The sequence below is a fragment of the Sus scrofa genome, chromosome 5 (assembly GCF_054392235.1).
Source record: "Sus scrofa isolate SSC_HxYL_T2T_F1_AM1 chromosome 5, Sscrofa_HxYL_maternal_Yorkshire_Landrace_v2.0, whole genome shotgun sequence".
In the NCBI taxonomy this organism is placed as follows: Eukaryota; Metazoa; Chordata; class Mammalia; order Artiodactyla; family Suidae; genus Sus; species Sus scrofa.
In genome coordinates, this window is record NC_139387.1 from 19,294,442 (window position 1) to 19,318,088 (window position 23,647).

At 45.5% G+C, this 23,647-nt stretch overlaps 1 protein-coding gene and 1 long non-coding RNA gene across 23 annotated transcripts in view; both read left to right on the forward strand.

Annotated features, from left to right (window-relative positions):
• Positions 1–23,647, forward strand: part of LOC146403181 (uncharacterized) — a 329,068-nt gene that overhangs the window by 270,861 nt on the left and 34,560 nt on the right. The gene's annotated exons all lie outside the window — the stretch shown is intronic.
• SLC4A8 (solute carrier family 4 member 8) overlaps positions 1–23,647 on the forward strand; it is a 79,186-nt gene that overhangs the window by 28,834 nt on the left and 26,705 nt on the right. For 19 of the 22 annotated variants that reach the window (XM_084955593.1, XM_084955600.1, XM_084955594.1 and 16 more), the window contains 11 exons: positions 1,108–1,268; positions 4,764–4,952; positions 6,429–6,520; positions 7,440–7,597; positions 8,519–8,606; positions 9,564–9,710; positions 10,629–10,729; positions 17,294–17,468; positions 18,065–18,198; positions 19,567–19,812; positions 23,286–23,391. In XM_084955593.1, coding sequence (XP_084811719.1) covers positions 1,108–1,268; positions 4,764–4,952; positions 6,429–6,520; positions 7,440–7,597; positions 8,519–8,606; positions 9,564–9,710; positions 10,629–10,729; positions 17,294–17,468; positions 18,065–18,198; positions 19,567–19,812; positions 23,286–23,391 — 1,597 coding nt within the window. Of the gene's footprint in view, positions 1–1,107; positions 1,269–4,763; positions 4,953–6,428; positions 6,521–7,439; positions 7,598–8,518; positions 8,607–9,563; positions 9,711–10,628; positions 10,730–15,763; positions 15,823–17,293; positions 17,469–18,064; positions 18,199–19,566; positions 19,813–23,285; positions 23,392–23,647 lie in introns of those variants that run through there. The other 3 variants (XM_084955602.1, XM_084955603.1, XM_084955604.1) reach the window with 2 other exon arrangements.

Genomic DNA, 23,647 nt, shown 5'->3' on the forward strand with positions numbered 1-23,647 from the left:
TTTTAAAAAAGAAAAATATCATCTTATTAATGTGATTTGTCCGTGTAGCCACATGATATAGATTAGATCTGTCTTTTAAAATTGCATAGGTAATGCATGTTCACTCTAGAAAATTAGAAGATAAAGATAAGCAAATAGAATGTGAAAATTATGTGCAATACTACTACCCCAGGGACAATGGGGAATATAACATTTGGTGTCTTTTTCTTTTCTTTCTTTCTTTCTTTCTTCTTTTAAGTGCTGCACCTGCGGCACATGGAACTTCCCAGGCTAAGGGTTGAATCAGTGAGGCCAGGGATCAAACCTGCATCATCATGGATACTAGTCGGGTTTTTAACTCTCTGAGCTGCAATGGAAACTCCAACTTTTGGTATCTTATACATCTGTGTGTTTGTATTTTTTTTTCTTTTGTCCTTTTAGGGCTGTACCTGCAACGTATGGAGGTTCCATATGGAGGTTCCCAGGCTAGGGGTCAAATTGGAGCTGTTGCTGCCAGCCATAGCCACAGCCACAGCAACGTGGGATCCAAGCCGAGTCTGCAACCTACCCCGAAGCTCTCGACAATGCCGAATCACTAACCTGCCTGAGCAAGGCCAGGGATCAAACCTGCAACCTCAAGGATTCTAGTCGGATTTGTTTCCCCTGCACCACGAGGGGAACTCCCCATGTTTGTATTTTAAAATTTTTCTTTAGGAGTTCCTGATATGGGGCAGAGGGTTAAGAATTTGACTGCGGCAGCTTGGATCACTGCAGAGGGTGGGTTCCACCCCCAGCCCTGTGCAGTGGGTTAAAGGATCCGGAGTTGCCACAGCTGCAGCATAAGTCACAGCTGTGGCTCGGATTCAGTCCCTCGCCTTGGAATTTCCATATGTCATGGGTGTGGCCATAAAACTTCTTTTCTTTAAATAAAAATGGAATCAAACTATACTCAGTTTTACCGCGTATAGTTTACAACCTACTTTTTTTTCACTTACCAGTGTGCCCTGAACATACAGATTAGATTACAGTGTTCAGTATGATTATTTCTTTATGGCTTACATCCACAACTCTCTCCTGAAAATTCCTCCTTCTCTGTCTCTGGCATCTGGTTGTTTATCATGCTTCCAGGTGGCTGAAGTTTGAAGAAGATGTTGAGGACGGGGGAGAACGCTGGAGCAAGCCTTACGTGGCAACCCTTTCACTGCACAGCCTCTTTGAGCTAAGGAGCTGCCTTATTAATGGAACGGTCCTTCTGGATATGCGTGCGAATAGCATAGAAGAAATTTCAGGTAAGGTTTGGTGAGGGAAAACAGAGGAACATTTGTGTCCGTTAAGAAATGTGGTGTAGAGGAGGGAAGAAAGTGGCGATGTGTCCATAGGCAAGTCTCCTACCTTCCTGACCTCAGCATCCTCAGCTGTGCGATGGTGACTAAGAAACTACTGGACCTATTTCACAGGCCTGTTATGGGATTCAAATGACATGATATGTGGTTTTCCATGTGCCTGTTCATTCAGCAAACATTTATTTTGTGTCTGTTCATGTTTGATATTGTGCTAGGCATGGTGAAATAAAAACAAGATACAATTGCTATCTTCAAGGAGCTCACTTAAGAGTAAGGAAAACAGCCAGGGAACAGTTAACATAAGTGCATTAACAGAGATGTGTTTTGGCGATAGTTAAAGGAAGGGGCAATTGGGAGCTGTGCAGAGAAAAGGGGGTTAGATTTAGAGAAATCTAATATGGCAGCCCGGGAAGACACGTGAGAAACGGAGCCAGAGTACCCCCACCTCTTCTGCGAGATGCGAAGAGGAGATGTCTGATGAAGTTTCCCGATGTGCTTCAGGGTTAGGTTACTAATGGAGTTTGAGAAACACCTGAGGGTATGTGAAGATTTTTTTCCCCCTCAGCTTGGCTCTTTGGCTGGACATGTTAAATAAAGGTTTCTGCAAACTCTTCTCCATTTCAAGTATCCAAGTAATTCTGCCTCCCTGGGATCACAGGGCAGGGTCAGCACTGATGGGCTCTTGTGTCACCTCCGAAGGCTCTAAGGGAAAGTTATTCCCTGCCTCTTCCAGCTTCTAGTGGTTTTGGGCATTTCTTAGTGCATGACTGCGTCACTCCAATCTGTCCCTGTCCTCACCTGGGCACTGTCTTACCCGTCTCTATCTCTCTTGTCTCTCTTTTTTTGCTTTTTAGGGCCACACATGGCATATGGAAGTTCCCAGGCCAGAGGCCAAATCAGAGCTGTAGCTGCCGGCCTATGGCGCAGCCACACCAAAGTGGGATCCGACCCACATCTGCGACCTACACCACAGCTCACGGCAATGCCGGATCCTTAACCCACTGAGGGAGGCCAGAGATCAAACCCACATCCTCATGGAACCTAGTTGGATTCATTACCCCAGAGCCACAATGGAAACTCCCACCTGTGTCTCTCCTATAAGGATATTTGTCAGTACAAGCCAAGATGATCTTGAGATCCTTAGTTACAGCTGCGAAGACCTTATTTACAAAGAAGGTCATGCTCCCAGGTTCTGGGGGGTTAATACATAGACGCATCTTTTGAGGGGCCCACTGTTCAACCCATTACAAAAGTTAAGAGGGGAGAGAATGTCAGTTCATCAGTGTCAAGTGCTGTAGAGAGGTCACCTTATAGGTAAGCACTAGACACACCCACCAGGTTTAGCAACTGGAAGGTTGTTGATGATTTCATCAAAAGCAGTTTCGGAGTTCCCATTGTGGCTCAGTGAAATGAACCCAACTAGTACCCATTGATGATGAGTACTAGTCAAGTCGATCCCTGACCTCACTTAGTGGGTTAAGGATCCAGCATTGCCATGAGCCATGATGGAGGTCACAGACATAGCTTGGATCCTGTATTGCCATGGCTGTGGTGTAGGCCGGCAGCTGTAGCTCCGATTGGACACCTAGCCTGGGAACATCCATGTGTCACAGGTACGGCCCTAGAAAGCAAAAAATAAAACAAAACAAAATAAAAAGCAAAAAAAAGTAAAAAAAAGCCAGTTTCACTGTGTTAGCCAAATTGCAGGGGCCTGAGGAATTTTTCTTTTGAGAACTTTAAGTGATAAGAGAGAGAGGGAGAGGGAGAGAGAGAGGGAGAGGGAGAGAGAGAGGGAGAGGGAGAGAAAGGAGGCAGTAGATAAAGGGAGACATGAGGTGGACATTCTTTTTTTTTTTTTTTTTCCAAGATGAGGATCCTGAAGCATGTTTATAATATGGGGCAAGGAACCAATCCATATAAAAGCTAGAGCGAGAAATATGGATTTTTAGCTTGATTATTTGAAATAGATTTCCTTTATTTATTGCTTCTAACACTTGGATAGTCATGGATGGAGCTGGGGATGACAAGGGCTTGCAGTTTGGGGACGGCAGGAGGCTAGGTATGGAGGATTGAGGTAGCACTGCTGTGGTTCTTCACACTAGGTACCTGAGGTATTCACGTTAGTGATAAGCAGAGGCACACGGTCTCAAGAATTGACCATGAATCAGCACTTTCCCTTGTATTAACTCATTAATTTTTCATAACAATCTTCTAAGGTGGGTGGTAATATTAACTCCACATTACAGATGGGGAAACTGAGGTACAGAGGTGTTAGATAACTTGCCCAAGGCCACACAGCTAGAAAGTGGGAGAAGTGGGATAAATGTGGGCCTTTAGGTCCAGAACTCAGGCTGTTAACTGCTGTGCTGACTGCCTCGCAGTAGTAGGTATCGGGATTTTTTTTTTTTTTCTCTTTAACTCTGCCAGGCTTAGCAGGGAAAGGTTGATGCTTGGTGGTAATTGTCTGGGGTGTTTAATCAATAACAAACTTAATTCCAGAGTTCCCATTGTGGTGCAACAGAAATGTATCCGACTAGTATCCATGAGGATGCAGGTTCCACCCCTGGCCTTGCTTAGTGGGTCAGGGATCCAGCATTGCCATGAGCTATGGTGTAGGTCTCAGGCTTGGATCCTGTGTGGCTGTGGCTGTGGCTGGCAGCTGTAGCTCTGATTAGACCCCCAGCCTGGGAACTTCCATGTGCTTCGGGTTCAGCCCTTAAAAAAAAAAAAAAAATTAATTCTTCTTCTTTTTTTAATGGTCGCACCTATGGCATGTGGAAGTTCCCAGGCCAGGGCTCAAACCCATGCCACAGCAGTGATAATGCTGGGTCCTTAAGTGCTAGGCTGACAAGGAACTCCAAGGACAACTTAATTATTCCTACAGGTTCCACCTTCAAATAGCCATTTGGAGTTCTACAGTTGTAGTTTCTCTTGGCAGCAGCGTTAAAATCTCAGAGGAAGGGAGTGTAGAGGAATACTGGCAGATGACAGAGCAAAATGGTAATTATGTGGCTTTTGAGTCCTGGGTTTGAACCCCAGCTCTGCAACTTGACTAGATGTGAGACCTTGGGAATTTTGTAATGTTTGGGCTTCAGTTTCCTGATCTGTAAAAATTGCTATAGTTCTCCGTACTTAGAGTTTTTATAAGGATTAGATCAGATAATTATGTAAAAAATTCCTAGTATAGTTCCTAGCACATGTTAAGTGCTCAATAGTTTCTATTTCTGATAATAATGATTTGTTACATGTAGAACATATAATGTGTCACAGCTGCTATCATCAAATATCTCTTTCAGGCACTAAAGCAGACTGTACCTCACTGGCTTGGGTAGAACTCCTTCCCCCTGCTCTTTGTCCCTCACCCCTCACCCCATCTGACCTTAACCTCTTTGGGTTCATTGGCCATCAGTTTGAGTGTTCCTGTTGGCACCTGCTTTCCAGACCTGATCCTGGACCAGCAGGAACTGTTCAGTGACCTGAATGACAGCATGAGGGTTAAAGTACGCGAAGCCCTTCTCAAAAAGCATCACCATCAGAATGAAAAGAAGAGAAATAACCTCATTCCCATTGTTCGGTCCTTTGCTGAGGTTGGCAAGAAGCAGTCTGATCCACATTCAATGGATAAAAATGGTAAGATTATTAGGAATACTGTTCTCTCTCTCTCTCTCTCTTTTTTTTTTTTTTTTGTCTTTTTAGGGCTGTACCCACGGCATGTGGAAGTTCCCAGGCCAGGGGTCAAATTGGAGTTGAAGCTGCCACTCAGCACCACAGCCACAGCAACGCCAGATCTGAGCCGTGTTTGTGACCTACACCACAGCTCATGGCAATATTGGATCCTTAGCCCACTGAGTGAGGCCAGGGATTGAACCCTCATCCTCATGGATACTAGTTGGATTCGTTACCACTGAACCACAACGGAAACTCATTTTCTCTTTTTATTAATAAGGCATTCAGGAACTAGTTGGAGATGCTGAGTTGCTAGAGGGTAGGGCTGTGTTTCTCTAACATGCCTTCATGCTCGCCTAGCCATGGTCCTTGTTGGTGATGGGTAGGGTGAGACTGGTGACCACCTGTCTCTTGTGGCACTAAGGAGGCCCCCCTCACATGGATCTTGTGGACCCCAGGGGAGAGGCTCGTGCCCCAGAACTGATGTGGCTTTTAGTAATTATCTACGTTGGGGATAATTTGGGGCCAGAGGAGGTCAAAGGGAGCATTTTAGAAGTAAACAAATGGCTTAGGTTAGGGAGACAGTATACACTAATGTAGGTTCTTGAGACAGACTTCCAGGCTTGAGATTCTGGCTTCACCTCTTACCCAGTGTGTGACCTTGGGTAACCTCCTAAATCTCTTTAAGTCTCACTTTCTCCTCTGTAAAATAAGAATGATATTAAGGTCTACACCGTCAGTTTATTGTGAGGCTTCAATAGGTCATTCCGTGGAAATCCCTTACGCAGGTGCATGATGGGTTGTAAACGTGATGAATTTTGGCTGCTGACTAGCTTCCTTTTCTGTAGCCAGATCAGGGCCAAATCTATACCTTGTCCCCACATTTACTGCATCATAGTGATGCAGTAAGTCTTAGGGGATATGCCTGGGAATCTGTATATTTGGAAAGTTCTCTGTAGGAGTTTCTGATATGCACTCCTGGTTAAGGGTTATTGCCTTTAACAGAGGAGGAAAAGAGGGTCACAAATGGTTCAGGAAAGGAGTCCCCGCTGTGGCTCAGTGGGGTTGGTGTGTCTCTGCAGCACCAAGGACACACACAGGTTTGATCCCTGCCCTGGCACGGTGGGTTAAAGGATCCAGCCTTTTGACTGTGGCTTGGATCTGATCCCTGGCCCAGGCACTCTATATGCTGCAGGGCAGCCAAAAAAAGAAAAAACAAACAAACAAAAACCCAAATGGTTCAAGAAGAGGGTTGAGGAGTAGTAAGACCTTTGTCCCCCCCTTTACCACTAACTAGTAGGTAAGAGGTATGTGCGGGTCCCAGCTTTGTAGTCATCTGAGCCTCTCCTCTGAGTGGCCTCTGTAGGAGTTAGGCACAGGGTGTGTCAGAGGGGAAAAGGGTAGCACTAGGAGAATTCTGTTTGTTTTTTTTCCAAATAGGTCAAACTGTGTCTCCTCAGTCCGTTCTGACTACAAATCTTGAAGTGAAAAATGGAGTGAATTGTGAACACAGTCCAGTGGACTTAAGCAAGGTGAGCAGAGATGTGGGAAGTTGGCGTACAGGCCTGCGCATACCTCCGGTGGAACCCAGAGTCTAATGGCTGGAGGCTGGGTAAGCTTTGGCATGTCACCACCCTTTCTCCAGGACCAGAGCCCCTTCTGCAGAAAAGGAGGCCTATCTGCTCCTGTCTTCTTCCTTTCCAGCCCAGGTGGGGCTGGAACATCAGTTTGTTCCCCAGATTCAACATGCTGAAACCGACTAGCCGCGATAATCCTCCCTGCCACACAGCTCCTGGTGTTTCAGAATCTTTTTCTGGGACCTACTCTTCAGCAGCTCCCTCTGACCTCCACGGGTTTTGCTGAAACAATATTTTTTTCTGCTGTCTCCTAAAATTGCTTCATGGTTGAAACTCTTCTTGGGGACTGTGACTGTGGTGTCGGAGGGCTGCCTCGGGAGCAGGGTCCCGCTGCAGCTTCTGGCTTAGACTCCATCTTTCCTTGCTTTGGTTTCTTCTAGACCCTGTCTTTCCAAAGCACAGATAGTGTCATGTCACTTCTCAGCTCATAAGGCTCCCTGAAACCTCCGACAAAACAGTCAAGTGTTTTAAAATAGAAATAATTTGACCTAGAACTTCAGGGACATTCTTCTTTGAGGAGGCATAGTGGAGCTCGCACCTGAGCCCCCGGATTTCAGTTCTCTCTCTTAGAAGCTGTCGTCCCAGGCCAGTCAGCTTCACCTCTCTGGGTCTCAGTTGCTTCTTTTTAAAAAAAATAAAAATAAAAAATGAGGCTAATTAGACCTATCTTATCCACCTTACAGAGTTACCATAAGGATGAAGTGAAATAGTGTGAGAAAATGTGTTCCGTCATAAAGCAATGTATGAGTGTCAGTTGAGGAGGTTGTGTGAGGTTCCGGCTCCCAGACTGTCAGGGGTTCTTTTGCATTTTCAGGTGGACCTTCATTTCATGAAGAAAATTCCCACCGGGGCAGAGGCCTCGAACGTCCTGGTGGGAGAGGTGGACTCTCTGGACCGGCCCATTGTCGCCTTTGTGAGGCTGTCCCCAGCTGTCCTTCTCTCAGGCCTGACAGAAGTGCCCATCCCGACAAGGTAGAGGCCAGGACCACAAAGCTCAGTGTGTTCTGTGCAACGAATAGGTTTATGTGAGCTCTGGTGGAGGAAACCAGCTAATGCCCACATTTAGGATTAATTAATTTGGGGAACGCTATTGAAAATTCAGCAGTGGTCTCAGAAAACTGGGGTGTATTTGGTTAAGCTCTGTGCGGTGTATTTGGTTAAGCTCTGTGCAGAAGAATTGTAAGACTTCTAAGGCTCTGTTTGCACAGTTTCTATGACCTTGGAAATGGAGAACCGAACAGCATCCAAAGGGCACGGCAACAGCCCCTCACTTGTTAGGATGGGAGGCCTGTCTTGCTCTCGCAGCTCTGCAGAGCTGTCTCCTAGGCAAACGTCTCTGAGCAAAGGTATTGATGTCTCTCTCCACCATTCCGGCAGGATTTGTATGGTTTGCACATAGGCCCACATTTGTTCAAAAGGCTATTCATACGCTCTGAAGGTAGCGATTCAGAGCCCCATTAATTACAGAGTATTCAGGTGACCAGGACACAATTTAGACTCCTCTGCAGGGCTTGATCCTTTCAACTACCTTATCCCTCTCGTTTCCCCATCATTTTCTTATTAGAGCAATGAATGAGATTCAGATAACCTTGAATTTGCACTACAATGCCATGTTTTGAAAAAGCATCCTTTCTATAGCAAAGAACTGCATCTCTGGAAACCTTGAGTATTATAACCACATAATTGAATGGAGTCATGCAAATAGCTTCCAATGCCTGTAGCTATTAGGTCAAGGCTACTTGACTGCTCCATCATTAGTCTGTCTCCTTTAATTGCAGGTACGTACTGTGATGATTTCTGATAGGAAAGAGAAAGGTTCTGCTGTTGAGAGAAGAGAGTAAGATGCCACTTCTTTATTTTATGTTTAATTTCATCCTCTCTGTGTGTTGCCAGATTTTTGTTTATCCTATTGGGTCCAGCAGGGAAAGGTCAGCAATACCACGAGATTGGCAGATCCATGGCCACCATCATGACAGATGAGGTATGCGCACCACTTCTGCTTTTCATGCATTCATCTCATACATATTAATTATTTCCTCTGAGCCAGGCACTGTGCTAGTTGTTGGGGATAAAATACTTGCAGTCTTGATGTCTGCTGGAAAGCAGTTCAGGCCATGTCTCTGAGGATCAAGCACTCTGGGGAACTTTGTTTCCTATGTCATCTCTCCCTTTTTGAACAATCAAGGATGCAGAGAAATCTTTTTTCTGGGAAAATTGTTATTGCCAGGTAGAATACCTAGAGAGAAAGATATTAAGGATGACTTAACTTTCTAGAGAAGATGGTTAATTAAATGCATCCAAGCTATTATATAAAGAAACCTCACTCCCATTTCACATAAATGAGACCAGTTAGTATACAGGTCAGAGGGAGGCTCCTGGGCACTCGAACGTGAACATGCAGAGGTTACTAGACATTTCAGCTCCATGGTCTTGAACCAACCCCCTGGTGAGGACTGGGCTATCAGGTAAGTTGCAGAGTCGGGCTTTCAAGGCATATGTCTTAGCAGGTGGAGTGAGGTGGGGCTGTATTTTATCAGCTCTCCTTGATTGGGAGGCTTATTTCATGGAGGATCTTCACTAGTGATTAATTCCATCTAGGTTTTCCAACCATTATGATCAGGAAAATCTCCCCACGCACCTTGGCTTTTGTCTCATTCTTTGAGGAGATAACAGAATTATAAAATTTTAGAGTTATGTCTGACCTCTTCCTATACTAATAGACATATATTTAGTTCTTTTGGCCCCATCTAATCTTCACATTCATTTTTTATCCTTTTATCCTTGCACTTCTCTAAGTGCTAAACTTACCTACATTTCAGATCCCCATGACACAGATAAAAATGGAAAGATGGTTTTATCCATCCTTCCCCATATCTATTGGTGATTGTTTCAAGTAAAGCGACTTTCAGCTTTCCTGAGGTTTTTTTCTTCTCTGTAGATTTTTCATGATGTGGCATATAAGGCAAAAGAGCGTGATGATCTCCTGGCGGGGATTGACGAGTTCCTAGACCAGGTGACGGTGCTCCCCCCAGGGGAGTGGGACCCCTCCATTAGAATTGAGCCACCCAAAAACGTCCCTTCCCAGGTAATGTATGCACGTGAGCCAGCATTGGTGGCTTCGTGTCACTTACTGAGTGCCCAAAGACCCAGTGGGTGTATGCTAAATAAACTGAGCCATGGTTCTGTTTGGGGCCCCTAGAATGTCAGAACAGTAATAAAATACGAATATTCAGCAACATAGATTGGCTCAGGTGTGGTGGGATCAGTGAGGGTTGTCCTGGGATGAATTTTAAGCCAACTTTTGAAGGATTGATGTGGAATGGCAGAGGGGAGAGAGGAGGACATTTCTTGAGAGTATATCATGAATGAAGACATTCAGTGAAAACAGTAAGTTGTGTAGAAAGAGCAAATAGTTCCCCACACTTTTTTTTTATGACCACACCCATGGCATGTGGAAGTTCCCCAGTGAGGGACTGAACCCATACCTTGCAGTAACCCAAGTGGCTGCAGTCAGATTCTGAACCCACTGTACCACAGCGGGAACTCCTCCCACTCTTTTTGGAGATATTAAGAGGGAAGGGGACTTCCCCTGTGCACTAGTCCCTAGGGGAGGTGCTTTACATGTGCTGATTCAGTCTTCCCAGCAACACCTCCTAAGAGACACTGTTATTCTTTGTTTCACAAATGAGGAATAAAAAAAAAATGTCTTCAAGCTTTTAAGGTAATTATTATGCTGAGGCAGTTTTGAGACTTGAACTTCGGTCATATCTGATGCTAAAACCTCCACTTTTCTGTTTCTGGGCAATGCAGAATGTGTATATATATATATATACCCCCCCAGGAAAATTGATAAACTGCCCCAAGTCAGTAAATGTGTTTGAAAAATTATAATAATCACTTGGGTATTTGGTATTTTTGGATTTTCTCATCACCATTCCTCCAGAGAGCAAGAAAGACAGAGCAGAAGGCTGACTTTGCTAATTTTGTGGTCTTTTATTAAAAGGAGAAAAGGAAAATGCCTGGAGTTCCAAATGGAAATGTCTGCCACATAGAACCGGAACCACACGGAGGCCACAGCGGGCCAGAACTTCAGCGTACCGGGCGGTAAGTTCTGGAATTTCACAGCCAATGCTGGACACAAGTTGTGTAAAGGAATGTGTTATCCTCTTTGCTTTCAGCCTTCTCTGCGATATGTTTATTGGCTGGGAATGACTTTTCAAATGGAGCACTGACTCTTAAGTATTACAAATATTTCAAATATTCTTTGCATTCAATCAAGTTTCCCAAACCACCCACCTTGTTCTCTCTCAACTTCCATCCTTCTCCCACATTGTTCCCTCGACTTGAACCCTCGTCCTGTCCTCATCTCCTGGCTAACTGCTCCTTATCCTTTGTCTCAGCTTAGGAGCCACTTCCTTTGTGCCTTCCAGGAAACTCTATAGAGGAAATTAGGTGTTTCTGCTCTGTGGTTTCACAGCTTTGAGCTCTATCCTCTGCCCACCCACCACCCTCAACCCAGCCCCCTGTTACAGCCCTGATCGTACTTTATATCATTTCTTTTTTTGTTGTTTTATTTTATTTTTTATTACTCAATGAATTTTATTACATTTCTAGTTGTATAAAAATCATCACAACTATTCTTATTTCTTGATTCAATGTCTTTCCTGCCAGAATGTTTGCTCCATGAGGGCGGGGACCTCATTATATTCCTAGTACCCAGCACAGTGCCCTGCACAGAGTAGGTCCTCAATTAATGTCTAATGAATGAATGGAGACTTTTAGAATGATGCCTGTTCTGTAGCATTTGAATGGATAGGCGTGGGGTAGGGAAATGGGTACTATGTTAGGTGTGTGCCTCAGAATGGACAGTCTGTGCTCAGATTTTAAGGGGGGATGTCCAAAGAGGAGGTTCTCTTTGGTAGGTGAGGAAAGCAGGTCCCCAGACTTGGAGGCTTCATATTGCAGGTAGGAGGGTCGTAAAAGAGGATGATACCTGGGCTTGGAGTGGCATGCAGAGGTGTTCCCCAGATCGTGGGAGAAGGTTGAGACTATGGTTCTAGCTCTGTAAGTTGTACTTGTGTTTAAGAAGGATCTCTTGGGAGGAGATTCTCAGGACAGAACTCAGATGATGGAAAGCAGCTTTTTTTTTTAATTTTTTTTTTTTTTTTTTTTTTTTTGGGCCATGCCCGTGCAGCATGTGGAAGTTCCCAGGCCAGGGATCGAACCCATACCACAGCAGCAACCCAGGCCACTGCAGTGACAATACCAGATCCTTAATACGCTGCATTGCAAGGGAGCTCCTAGAAAGGAGCTTTTAATTTCCTCTCTTCTGTTCCTTTCACTTATTTTCCCCCCCTTGCCTGAAGTTGCTTTCTTATTTCTCTCTCCTCGGTACTCTACCCAATGGAAACTCAAGTTTTGTTTGTTTTTTGTTTTAAACGTGGAGAGTCATTTGTTTTTCCATCTTAGAAATTCAAAAAGAGCACAGAAGAGGCTGAAAAGCAAGAGAGAAGACACTAGGAGTGTCTTGACGGGGAGTATGCTTCCTGGTTGGAGGGATGTACTAGAGGGCGGAATGGATAGCTTGGCTCTGTCGGGGGTGGGGGGACCCCTGGAGGAGAGGAGGAGCCCTTTGATGGAAGGGGTCACTGAAAAGAGGGAGCAAGCTCCAAGAGTAAGTTTCAGATTGTCTTTAAAGTTGGAAGAGGTCTGAATTGGTATTGAGAAGCAGTTCAAAGGAAGCGTCTGTCTTTAGAATAGTTTCCAGCATTAAGACTGCCTTAGAGGAGGTGGTGTTTTTTTAAGGGGCAGAATCTTGGGTGGATTTGATAGAATTTCAGAGTTATGATTTATCCTTTTGAAGGGTGTCCACACCTTGGGACTTAGAATTTGGTAGCAGAAATGAGGCCAACAGCTTTTGTCCAAACACATGATCCAGGTAGACGTGAGAGCTTATCTTTCTTTTGGTGTCAGAGGGAGAATAGGCGTTCCCACCATGGTGCAGTGGATTAATGACTGGCTTGTCTCTGTGAGGCATCAGTTTTGATCCTTGGTTCAGCAGAGTGGGTTAAGGGTCCAGTGTTGCTACAGCTGTGGTGTACGTTGTTACTCTGGCTCAGATTCGATCCCTGGCCCGGAAACTTCCACATCCAAAAAAAAAAGAGGAGAATGAAGTAGATCCCAGCCTTCAGGGGAGGGGTCACTTATAATCAGTTCCACATGGGGGTTTGGGAGTCCATTAGATTGCATTTCAGCAGCTTCAGGATCTTGGAAATGGTGTCCGACATCCCCAAAGAAAGTCCGATATAGCCGAGGCTGTCACACACTCTATCACCAACCCCAAGTCTGGGGAGCTACTGAAATCAAGCTGGAAGGAAGGGTTATCTGGACTCAGAGCCTCAATCTGCTTGGTGTGGGAGATGCTGCCTCCTCCTGAGCTCTGGAAGTTTTCCTCGGAGCCCATGACCTTCTGCCCGCGTAGCCATTTTAGGCCAGGAGACCGAATGCCTGCATCAGGGATTATAGTTCATGCCAACTCTGGCCCCTTTCCCAGCCTCACCCTTCTCCTGCAGATGGACATTGCAGGATTTTCTGGACCTCCCTAAACATTGGCCTGAGTCTCCTCATTCTTCATACTGTTAGCTGTGTTTCTCTGAGGTGTGAGCAACTTGGGGACGCCTCATTGGATGGAGAGGTGTTAAGATGCAGCAGTGTAGGCTCTAAGAGGAGGGAAGGGAGGCAGAGTTGAAAACAGCCTGGGTTCTATATGATCTGACCTGCTGAGCCAGGGCTCAGAGAGCATCTTGGGCTCCCTGAGGCCGACATAGGCAGTGATGCTGTGTGTTCCTGACCAGAGGGTTCCTGGGCCAGAAGCTTCACAGCAGAGAGGATACTCTGGAGAGGGGTTTTCCAAGCTGGCTGTGTGTGCCTTGTTGGGCTGCCACTTTCGGGAAGGGTTAATGAGGACAAGGATCAGAAGCAGCTCTCTCGATGATCCCCGCTCCCCACACTTCAAACAGGTTTCTTCCAAAGCACAGCAGACAAACGGACGGCTGGCCTGTCCCTAAAGCCCTCCTGAGAGGGCATCCTAAGTCAGTGCTCCAGAGCCTAGTGACCCTCTGCATGGGTAAGTCCTTTCTTGCATCAAGATTAAATTCATATCCTCTGTGCCTCCTGCCCTGCCCCCACCCCCAAACCTGAACATCAGGGTAGTGTTGAAAGGGAAACGGAGTCTCTAATGTGGAGGGAAGCGCTCGTGTCTGATTACTGACTGTGCTAGATGTGCGATTGCAGTCTGCATGCGTGAGGGCTGAGGCTGACTCCATAAACTGTATTCAGAGGTCACCTTATGATTTTATAGTCAGACCATCAATAGAGCCTCAGACCTTTTCTCTCCCCTTTCAATCACTGCCAGGCAGATTGATGGCCTCCCTCCCTTCCTTCCTCTCTCTGTCCCTGCCTTCTTTCCTTTCTTCCTTTTTTAGGGCTGTACCCACGGCATATGGAGTTCCCAGGCTGGGGGGCTAATCAGAGCTGCAGCTGCCAGCCTACACCAGAGCCACAGCCATGCAGGATCCAAGCCGCATCTATGACTTAGACTGCAGCTTGAAGCAATGCTGGATCTTTAACCCACTGAGCGAGGCCAGGGATGAAACCACATTGTCATGGGTACTAGTTGGGTTTGTAAATTGCTAAGCTACAACGGAAACTCCTTTTTTTTTGGTCCTCCCTTTCTATGGCTTCTCATAAACCCATTTCACATAAATCTTTTGCCCGTTACTCACAGACCCTCTTGCCTGAAGGCTCCTCCCACGTCCAGGAGGACCAGTCATAGCAGCGTCATAGTGTGAGGCTTGTTACTGCAGGTTATTCTCTTAGAATAGTACCCTTCAGAGGAAGGGCATTGGTGATTAGGAGGTGATAGTCACATGTGCTAAAGATGCCATGTTGTTTATATATATATTCAGTTTAGTTGAATTTATTTATTTATTTATTTTTTGTCTTTTTGCCATTTCTTGGGCCGCTCCCGCGGCATATGGAGGTTCCCAGGTTAGGGGTCGAATTGGCGCTGTAGCCACCGGCCTACGCCAAAGCCACAGCAACATGGGATCTGAGCCACATCTGCGACCTACACCACAGCTCACAGCAACGCTGGATCCTTAACCCACTGAGCAAGGCCAGGGATTGAACCCGCAACCTCATGGTTCCTAGTTGGATTCGTTAACCACTGAGCCACGACGGGAACTCCTAGTTGAATTTATTTTATTGTTGGACTTATTACAAATTCAGATTCACAATTCAAAATAAATAAATAAATAAAGATGCTATCTTGGGTAAGGATCTGGAAACATTTGAATCTTGCCCCAGACTGATGGTGGCTGCCTATAAGATCCCTGAAGGGCTATCTACCCAGAAGAGCTAGCAGGACCAAGTGTAGCCTTGGTCCCATATCCTGAGGCTGAAGGTTGAGGAAGGGTGAATCCCAACTGTGCCCTCCAAGCCAGAGGCAGAGAGCAAGTGGGTCAAATAGAATAGTGTCTGCTCTGTGTCTACCTGCACAGCCATGGTACCCGGAGATGAGAGGGAGAGCTTCAAATAAAGGAAGAGAGCTGGCTGGGCCTTCCCCCTGACATACAGCTCCCCGCCCATGTGGGACACCTCTAGGCTCCTGGGCAAAGAGAAAGGAAGAGCTAGCCAAGCCTCCTTTCATGACAGAGTAGCTTGTGGTTTTTTTTTTTTTTTTTTTTTTTTTTTTAGCTTTTTATTATGGAAAATTTCACACATATAGACAAGAAGAGAGGATATGGAGCTCTTGCCATGGTGCAGTGGGTTACAAATCTGACTGCAGTGGCTTGGGTCCCTGTGGAAGCACAGGTTTGATCGCTGGCCACATGGTGCGGTGCATTAAAGGATCCAGAGTTGCCACAGCTGTGGCCGCAGCTGTGGTCACAGCTGTGGCTTAGATTCAATCTCTAGCCTGGGAACTTCCATATGCTTCGATGTGCCATAGAATTTAAAAAAAAAAAGTGGGAAGATAGTGTAATGAACTCCCATATACACATCAGTAGTTATCAATATTTTGCCAGTCTTGCTTTATATATTTATCCCCCCTTAATTGTTTTATTTTTATGTCTTCTAGATTATTTTAAACCAAATCACCAGTAGCATGGTCATTTCACCTGTAACTACTTGAGCAGGTATCTCTGTTTCATAAGGACATTTTTAAAAAAAACTATCATGCCATTATAAAATCTAACAAAATTAACAGTAATTCTTGACATTGTCTCATGCTCAGTCCATATTCAAATTCTCTTGAATATTGCCTTAGCAACATCTTTTCAGATTTCAGTTGTCTGGCATAAGATCCAGTGGAGGTCACATTTGGTTATGTGCCCATTCTATGACAGCCCTCCCTCCTTTTTTTCCCTCTGCCATTCATTTCTAGAAGAACTAGGTAATTTGCCCTGGAGAATGTGGAACAGCTCTTTCCATTACTTACCTGACAACCTCCTCCTTGTGCAGTGACCCTCCTCTTAGAAAAAGTGCCCTAGTCTGTGTGTACCTCTCCTCCTTGAGGAAGGACTTCTTGCTCTTGATCTGTCTCCTTCTTGGGAAGTGGAGAGGGGTCCTGCAGTCCTGCCACCAAGTGCTGTTGAATCTGCCTCCTGATTAGCCCTTGAATGCACACACTTCTCCTCTCTCCAATCCGTGGCCTCTAATCTTGCCCTGCGTTCCATTCATCCCCCTGCCAAGTGACCCTTCTAGAATGCCTGCTTACTTATGCCGCTTCCCCGTTTATAGTCGTTTAGGACCTGACACGCCATCAGAATAAACTTCTAATTCTTTTTTATAAGGCCCTTTGTGACTCAGCTTTTCCAGCATCTCCAGGAGGATGTTCCAGCATCTCTGTTGGTATTTGCCCCTCTCACTGTCTTATCCGGCTGTAACTCAGCACCTTGAACCCACCATGTGCTCTCACCTCTAGATGTCATCCGTGCCAGCCCCTCTCCTTATCTAGCTAATTCCTGGTCCATTCTCGAGTCCCCGCTGAAATGCCCTTCCCTGTTCTTTGCTGCCCTGGCGCCCTCACCATCCTGCCTGTTCCCTGCTCTAGACTGTTGGTCCTGGAAAGAAGGACTGTGTTTGCCTGGCTACTGCTGCCTCTCCAGTACCTGGCACAGAGCCAGGCATGAAATATCTGTTCCTACTTGTCAACTGCTTGAATGAATTATTATGTTAATTTCTCAAGAGTAAGGTGGGTAGCTGTTCAGAGTAGGAAAGAACATGTGATAGGAGCTTTTTAACTAGAAAACATGTAATAAAACTAACAATTTTAATACCTTTATGGTTTTGCACATTGCTTCCTAACAGCTCGGAATTTGAAATGTAAAGCTAATACTTAATTTCAGGTTAAATTTTTGGAACTTTTATGGAATGGGTAATAGGTACACCCAGATGAATTCTTTTTCTGCTTGGGATAATCATTCAAATTCATGCCCTTGGTTACAAATAGAATCTGTGCTGGCCACAGAGAGTTCTCTTGTACTTGGGGTCAAATCGAAGCCAAAATCTTACTTTGAATATTTGAAGTGCTTTCAGATGTATGTTGTTCATACGCTTTTGTGGGAGAGGGACTGCGTTAGAGGCCTGTCTGCCGTGTTTCTGCAGGCTCTTTGGGGGCTTGGTGCTGGATGTCAAGCGGAAGGCCCCCTGGTACTGGAGCGACTACCGGGATGCACTCAGCTTGCAGTGTTTGGCCTCCTTTCTGTTCCTGTACTGTGCCTGCATGTCGCCTGTCATCACCTTTGGGGGGCTGCTCGGAGAAGCCACTGAGGGACGCATAGTAAGAACTTTTCACCACTTCTAATGGCCCCAAATGAGAGAAAAAAAATTATAGCAGCAGCCACGTCTACTGGGAGGGAAATTCCCTGGGCGAGGATTGAGGAGATTGGATTCTTTGTGTTGAATTACTGTGGTCTTCTGACTTCATCACAGCTCTCCCTTTAGAACAGATCCCCTCTGGCTTGAACAGCAGTTTCACTAGCGGATCACCCAGTTGCTTTGCCCATTGCTCCAAGGACGGACAATGACATATCATGTCATTTGGAACTAAGATTTAAGGGGACTCTGATGAGAGCGTGTAGTGTGAATGGTATCACGGTGCTTTCTGTGTGCCTTTATAGATACTGAATTGAGTCATGCAGAACAGGACTTAGGTAAGGACTCACATCTGGATGGATTTGGGCGTCTGAATTATCAAAACGGTATCTGTTTATAGCAGGATTAAGCTGTGTACACATCACTCTTGCTAAGACGCAGTGCAAGCAGATGACTTGTCAGGCAGGCACACTGGAGAGCTGGGTTGGGAATGTACACAAGCCGGCATCTCTCGTTGCGGATGAGCGCTGGACTCACTGATGATTTTTTTTCCCCTCTCAGAGTGCAATTGAATCCTTGTTCGGAGCCTCCATGACTGGGATTGCCTATTCCTTGTTTGCCGGACAGGCTCTCACCATCCTGGGAAGCACTGGGCCAGTGCTTGTGTTTGAAAAGATTTTGTTCAAATTCTGCAAGTAAGACATTTGGTTTTCTGCAAACTCTAACTGGATGTGTCATTGTACTGTTAAGGTTGAGTGCTAGGGGCCTGGGCGAGTGTAAGCAGGCAGATATTCTGGACCCTGAAAACAGGAAGGATGAACATGGTTTGGTCCGTTTCCTTGTCCCCAGGGAGGACCACACCTAAAATAGCAGATCTCCAGACTTACAGAGTGTTGACATTGCTCAGTCACTACTGAAATCTTGACTTTTTATTTTATTTTATTTTTTTGTCTTTTTTTGTATTTTGTAGGGCCATGCTCGTGGCATATGGAGGTTCCCAGGCTAGGGGTCTAATCAGAGCTGTTGCCGCTGGCCTACCCACAGCCACAGCAACACCAGATCTGAGCTGTGTCTGCAACCTACACCACAGCTCACGGCAACCGTCAGATCGTTAACCCACTGAGCGAGGCCAGGGATCGAACCCACAGTCTCATGGTTCCTTGTCAGATTCGCTAACCACTGAGCCACAACGGGAACTCTGACTTTTTACCTTTAAAAAAACTTTCCCTAGCTAATCCAAACTCCTCCATTTCCATTTTCAGTCAGTTTTTATTTGACATAATACTAGTTGCCATGAGCTGTGGTGTAGGTTGCAGAGGCAGCTCAGCTCTGGCATTGCTGTGGTTGTGGCATAAGCCGGCAGCTGCAGCTCTGATTCAGCCCCTCGCCTGGGAACTTCTATAGGCCATACCTGAGGACCTAAAAAAAAAAAAGTAGGAGCACATGGAGCAAGGGTCAGCTCCTTTTTCTTTTTTTTTTTTTTTTGTCTTTCGTCTTTGTTGTTGTTGTTATTGTTGCTATTTCTTGGGCCGCTCCCGCGGCATATGGAGGTTCCCAGGCTAGGGGTCTAATCGGAGCTGTAGCCACCGGCCTACGCCAGAGCCACAGCAATGCGGGATCCGAGCCGCGTCTGCAACCTACACCACAGCTCACGGCAACGCCGGATCGTTAACCCACTGAGCAAGGGCAGGGATCGAACCCGCAACCTCATGGTTCCTGGTCGGATTCGTTAACCACTGCGCCACGACGGGAACTCCAGCTCCTTTTTCTTAACTGCAAGAAGAGGATCTTAATCACGTTGGGCAGTAATAGCAGAATTGTGGAGGGGGCAGTTTAGTTTCTTCACTTTCCATGTCCTTGCTGGGGCGAACCCCCCCTATAAAGCAAATCTGTGTCACAGCCGTCCCAGGGCAGCCTTCAGGAGCAAAGTGCAATCAAAATTAGGGACAAGCTGGGCTGCAGTACTAGGATGGACAACGTGAGATGAATTAACCACATTTCTGGCCCTTTGCCTCATAATGCCGTCCTCTCATGATGTTTGATGGACTTTGGTCTTGTTTCAGAGACTACGCTCTTTCATACCTCTCCCTGCGAGCTTGTATCGGACTGTGGACCGCCTTCCTGTGTATTGTCCTTGTGGCAACTGACGCCAGTTCCCTTGTCTGCTACATTACCCGCTTCACTGAAGAAGCCTTTGCCTCCCTGATTTGTATTATTTTCATCTATGAAGCAATAGAAAAGCTGATTCACCTGGCAGAGACCTACCCCATCCACATGCATAGCCAGCTGGACCACCTTAGCCTGTATTAGTAAGTATGCTTTCTGCTTGTCTGTTAACTTTTTTTTTTTTTTTCCCCAAATAAAGCAAAGGGCCTGAGGATAATGGCTAATGTAGTGTGCCAGGCAGTGCTTGTAGCTTCTGTTAAGGAAGTAAGTGCCTTGGTCCTCAGTGAAACAGAGCTCAGACATGGATGTGGAGACTTGGCAGGCTGCCAGGAGGAGAATAGTCAAAAATGATCCATTGATGGGGAGGATGAACCAAGAGTGAAACTCTAGAGGGGATTTGAGAAATGGTTTCCAGAGCCTGTCTTTGGGGCCCAGGCGTTGAGACAAAAATAGGCTGCAAAGAGCAGAGAGTTCAGGTTAGTTGTTGAGAAGAACTTCCTTTTTTAAGAACTTGTGAGACCTTGACCCCCATCAAGATTCTCTGTAAGTGTATATAGGCTACTAGGAATCATTAGGTAGAGAATATTAATAATCCCTTACGGATCCATAAGTTTCTTACTTGGTATCCTAAAGATCTAGAAATCTACTTACCTAGATTTCAACTCAAAAGACTGTGTTTCCTCAGGTGTTTAATATAGTTGGGATCAGTTGGAAAAAAGATACAGTATTTGGCTGTGTTTTTAGCCCTCTAAGAGAGTCTGGTCCTAGAAACGCTTCTTCTCTAGAACCGTATTCTCCAAATTTTGACTAAATAGAATGTTCCTCATCCTTTAGCTTTGCACATCCAGTTCCCTCCCTTCTGTCCCACTCTGATGTGGAAGGTCTGGTTTCGAAGTGAATAATCTCAATCTGAAACTGCCGGAGCAGAGAAGGTACACTGCAGGGAGGCGCCTGCCAACTAGCACAGATACCCTTTTTTAGATTCTAGCTCTCCAGTCATTCACTTTTTAAAAATCAGAACTCACAAAACATTTATTAGAATTTAAAAATTATTTTGTGGAATTCCTGTTGTGGCTCAGCGGGTTAAGAACCCGACATAGTGTCTGTGAGGATGTGGGTTTAATCCCTGGCCTCGATCAGTGGCTAAGGGATCCAGTGTTGCCACAAGCTGCAACGTAGGTCATAGACGCAGCTCGGATCCAGCATTGCTGTGGCCTCAGCTTCAGCTCTGATTCGACCCCTAGCCCCAGAAATTCCATATGCCACAGGTGTGACCCTAAAAAAATCATTTTTTTGGCAAAATAATCACCATTAAAGAGTATAATCTTTGAAGCCTAGAGGATTACTGATTGGCATTAGTGTTCTGCATGCCTGTTAGCGTTGGAGTAAGCTTCGTTTTTTGACCTTTTTTTATTATTCATTTAACAAATATTTGTTGGGCACCTACTATGTGCCAGGCACTGTTTAGGCCCTGGAAACATCTCAGTGAACATGACAAAGGGTTTACCCTCATGAGGCTTATATCCTAGTGAGAAAAGACAGACAAAAGTGACCAGATCTGCACTGAGTGGACTTTGGATCTGGATACTGCTATTCTTTGTGAATAAAGCCCAAGAAAATATTTTTTTCTTATATTCCAATTGCATTCCACTGTTGGTTCATATGGAGCTAAAATGAAGCTAGAACTTCCCAACTTTTTAAATGATTTTATATTAATATGTTTAGAACTGATTTTTTAAAATAAACTTAATTTTTTAAGAGCAAGTATTAGAATCACAGCAAAACTGAGCAGAAAGTACAGAGAGTTCCCATAAACTCCCCCACCCACAATGCACCTGACCTCCACAGAACCCCTCACCAGAGTGGCAGGTTTGTAGGAGTCAATGACAAATTGTTATTTAAGCCCATGTTTACTCTGAGGCTTACTCTTGGTAGTGTATGTTCTGTGGGTTTTGACAAGTGTATGACACATCCATTGTTATAGCTTCTTCCAGAGTAGTTCCCTGCCCTAAAGTTCCCCTGTGCTCTGCCTCTTCATCCCTCCCCATCACCCCACACCCTGGCAACTGCTGATCTTTTTACACCATAGTTTTGCCCTTTCTACAGTGTTATATAGTTGTAATCAAACAACACATAGCCTTTTCAGATTAGCTTCATTCACTTCATCACATGCATTTAAAGGTCTTCTGTGTCTTTTCATGGCTTGATAGTTCATTTCTTTTGCACACTGAATAACAGTCCATTGTCTAGATGTACCACAGTGCATCCCATTCACCTACTGAAGGACATCTTTGTTGCTCTCAAGTTTGGAATTTTTTTTTTTTTCCGCTTTTCAGGGCTGCAAGTGCAGTATGTGGAGGTTCCCAGGCTAGGAGTCAAATTGGAGCTTCAGCTGCTGGCCGACGCAGCTCAAGGCAATGCCAGATCCCTAACCCACTGAGGGAATCGAACCCACTGAGGGAATCGAACCCACTGAGGGAATCGAACCCACATCCTCATGGATAGCCACAATGGGAACTCCCTGGAATTTATGTTTGTTATACCTAAATGTAGGACTTCATAGCTTTCCTTGTTTTCATTTTGCTGACTTCTTCTTTTCTTTTTTTTTTTTTAAACCAGTTTAGATCTCTTTGAAATTTAATTCTGTCATACTATATCCTTAGAAGACATGCTCATTAAATTCAGAGATGAAACAAAGTTGGTGGGAATGGCTCTATCCATTGAGTATACTGGGAGCCAGTTCAGGCATGAAGCATGATGGGACCAGGAAGCAACATGGTGACCAGTGGGACAGGTGTGGTTTGAATGCGGGATGAGACCAGGGAACCCAGGGAACAGCCAAGATAGCGAGATATTACCAGAGATGATGCAGCTTCCATTGTAGTCCCAGGAGGCTCTGACTTATTTATTTTATTTATTTTTTATTATTTTTGTCTTTTTATGGCTGCACCTGTGGAATATGGAGGTTCCTAGGCTAGGGGTCAAATCAGATCTACAGCTGCCGGCCTACACCACAGCCACAGCAACACGGGATCCGAGTAGAGTCTGTGACTGACACCATAGCTCATGGCAATGCCGGATCCTTAACCCATTGAGCAAGGCCAGTGATCAAACCCATATCCTCATGGATCTTAGTCAGATTCCTTTCCACTGAGCCATCATGGGAACTCTGGCTCTGACTTTTAGAGCAAGAATGTAATGGGGGTTCAAGAAACAAGATATTTAGTCTTGGGTAGGCTTCTGAGAGCCAAATAGGGTATCTGGTCCTCCTGGCTGTGTATGAATTTCACAGGAAGAGTCTAAGACATAGAAACTAAGCAAGGGAACTACCAGGGCTCATGCTGGTCACATCCGATGCCAAACTTGGTTGTCAGCACAGTTAAATGCAAGATCCACCTACTGATTTGAGCTCAATTTTAGTGTGACTGACTGAAAAGTCAGAATGTGGCTGGGTCTCAGTGAATGGGACCGACCTCAGGGGTCTGAAGTGGTCGAAGAAGAGATAACATGGGCTTTGACGGGGCCTTTAGCCTGTCGTGGCTAGAAATATTTAACTGAATACTTGGCCTCTTCCCTCAGAAATCGTTTTTTCTCCTCCCCCCTCCACCACCCCCAGCTGCAGGTGCACTGTCCCAGAGAACCCAAACAACCACACCTTACAGTACTGGAAGGACCACAACATCGTGATCACGGAAGTGCACTGGGCCAACCTGACTGTTAGCGTGAGTCTGGGTGCTGCCGGGTAGCTCAGCTTTGTGACTGCCAGGCTGAGGGGTGCCTTCCATTTAGAAATGGGGTAGCCCTTTAGCTCGCTCTGGCATTCACAGAAATAAACCTTTTAAGAGATCTATTCTTACTGCCTTTCCTTTCCTCTTCAAAACTCTCTGGTACATAAAGTGGAAGGACGATTACCCGTCTTCTCTCCCATATGCTCCCTCCCCACTGACCCTCCACTGAGGAAGTGTGGGGGTGAAATCA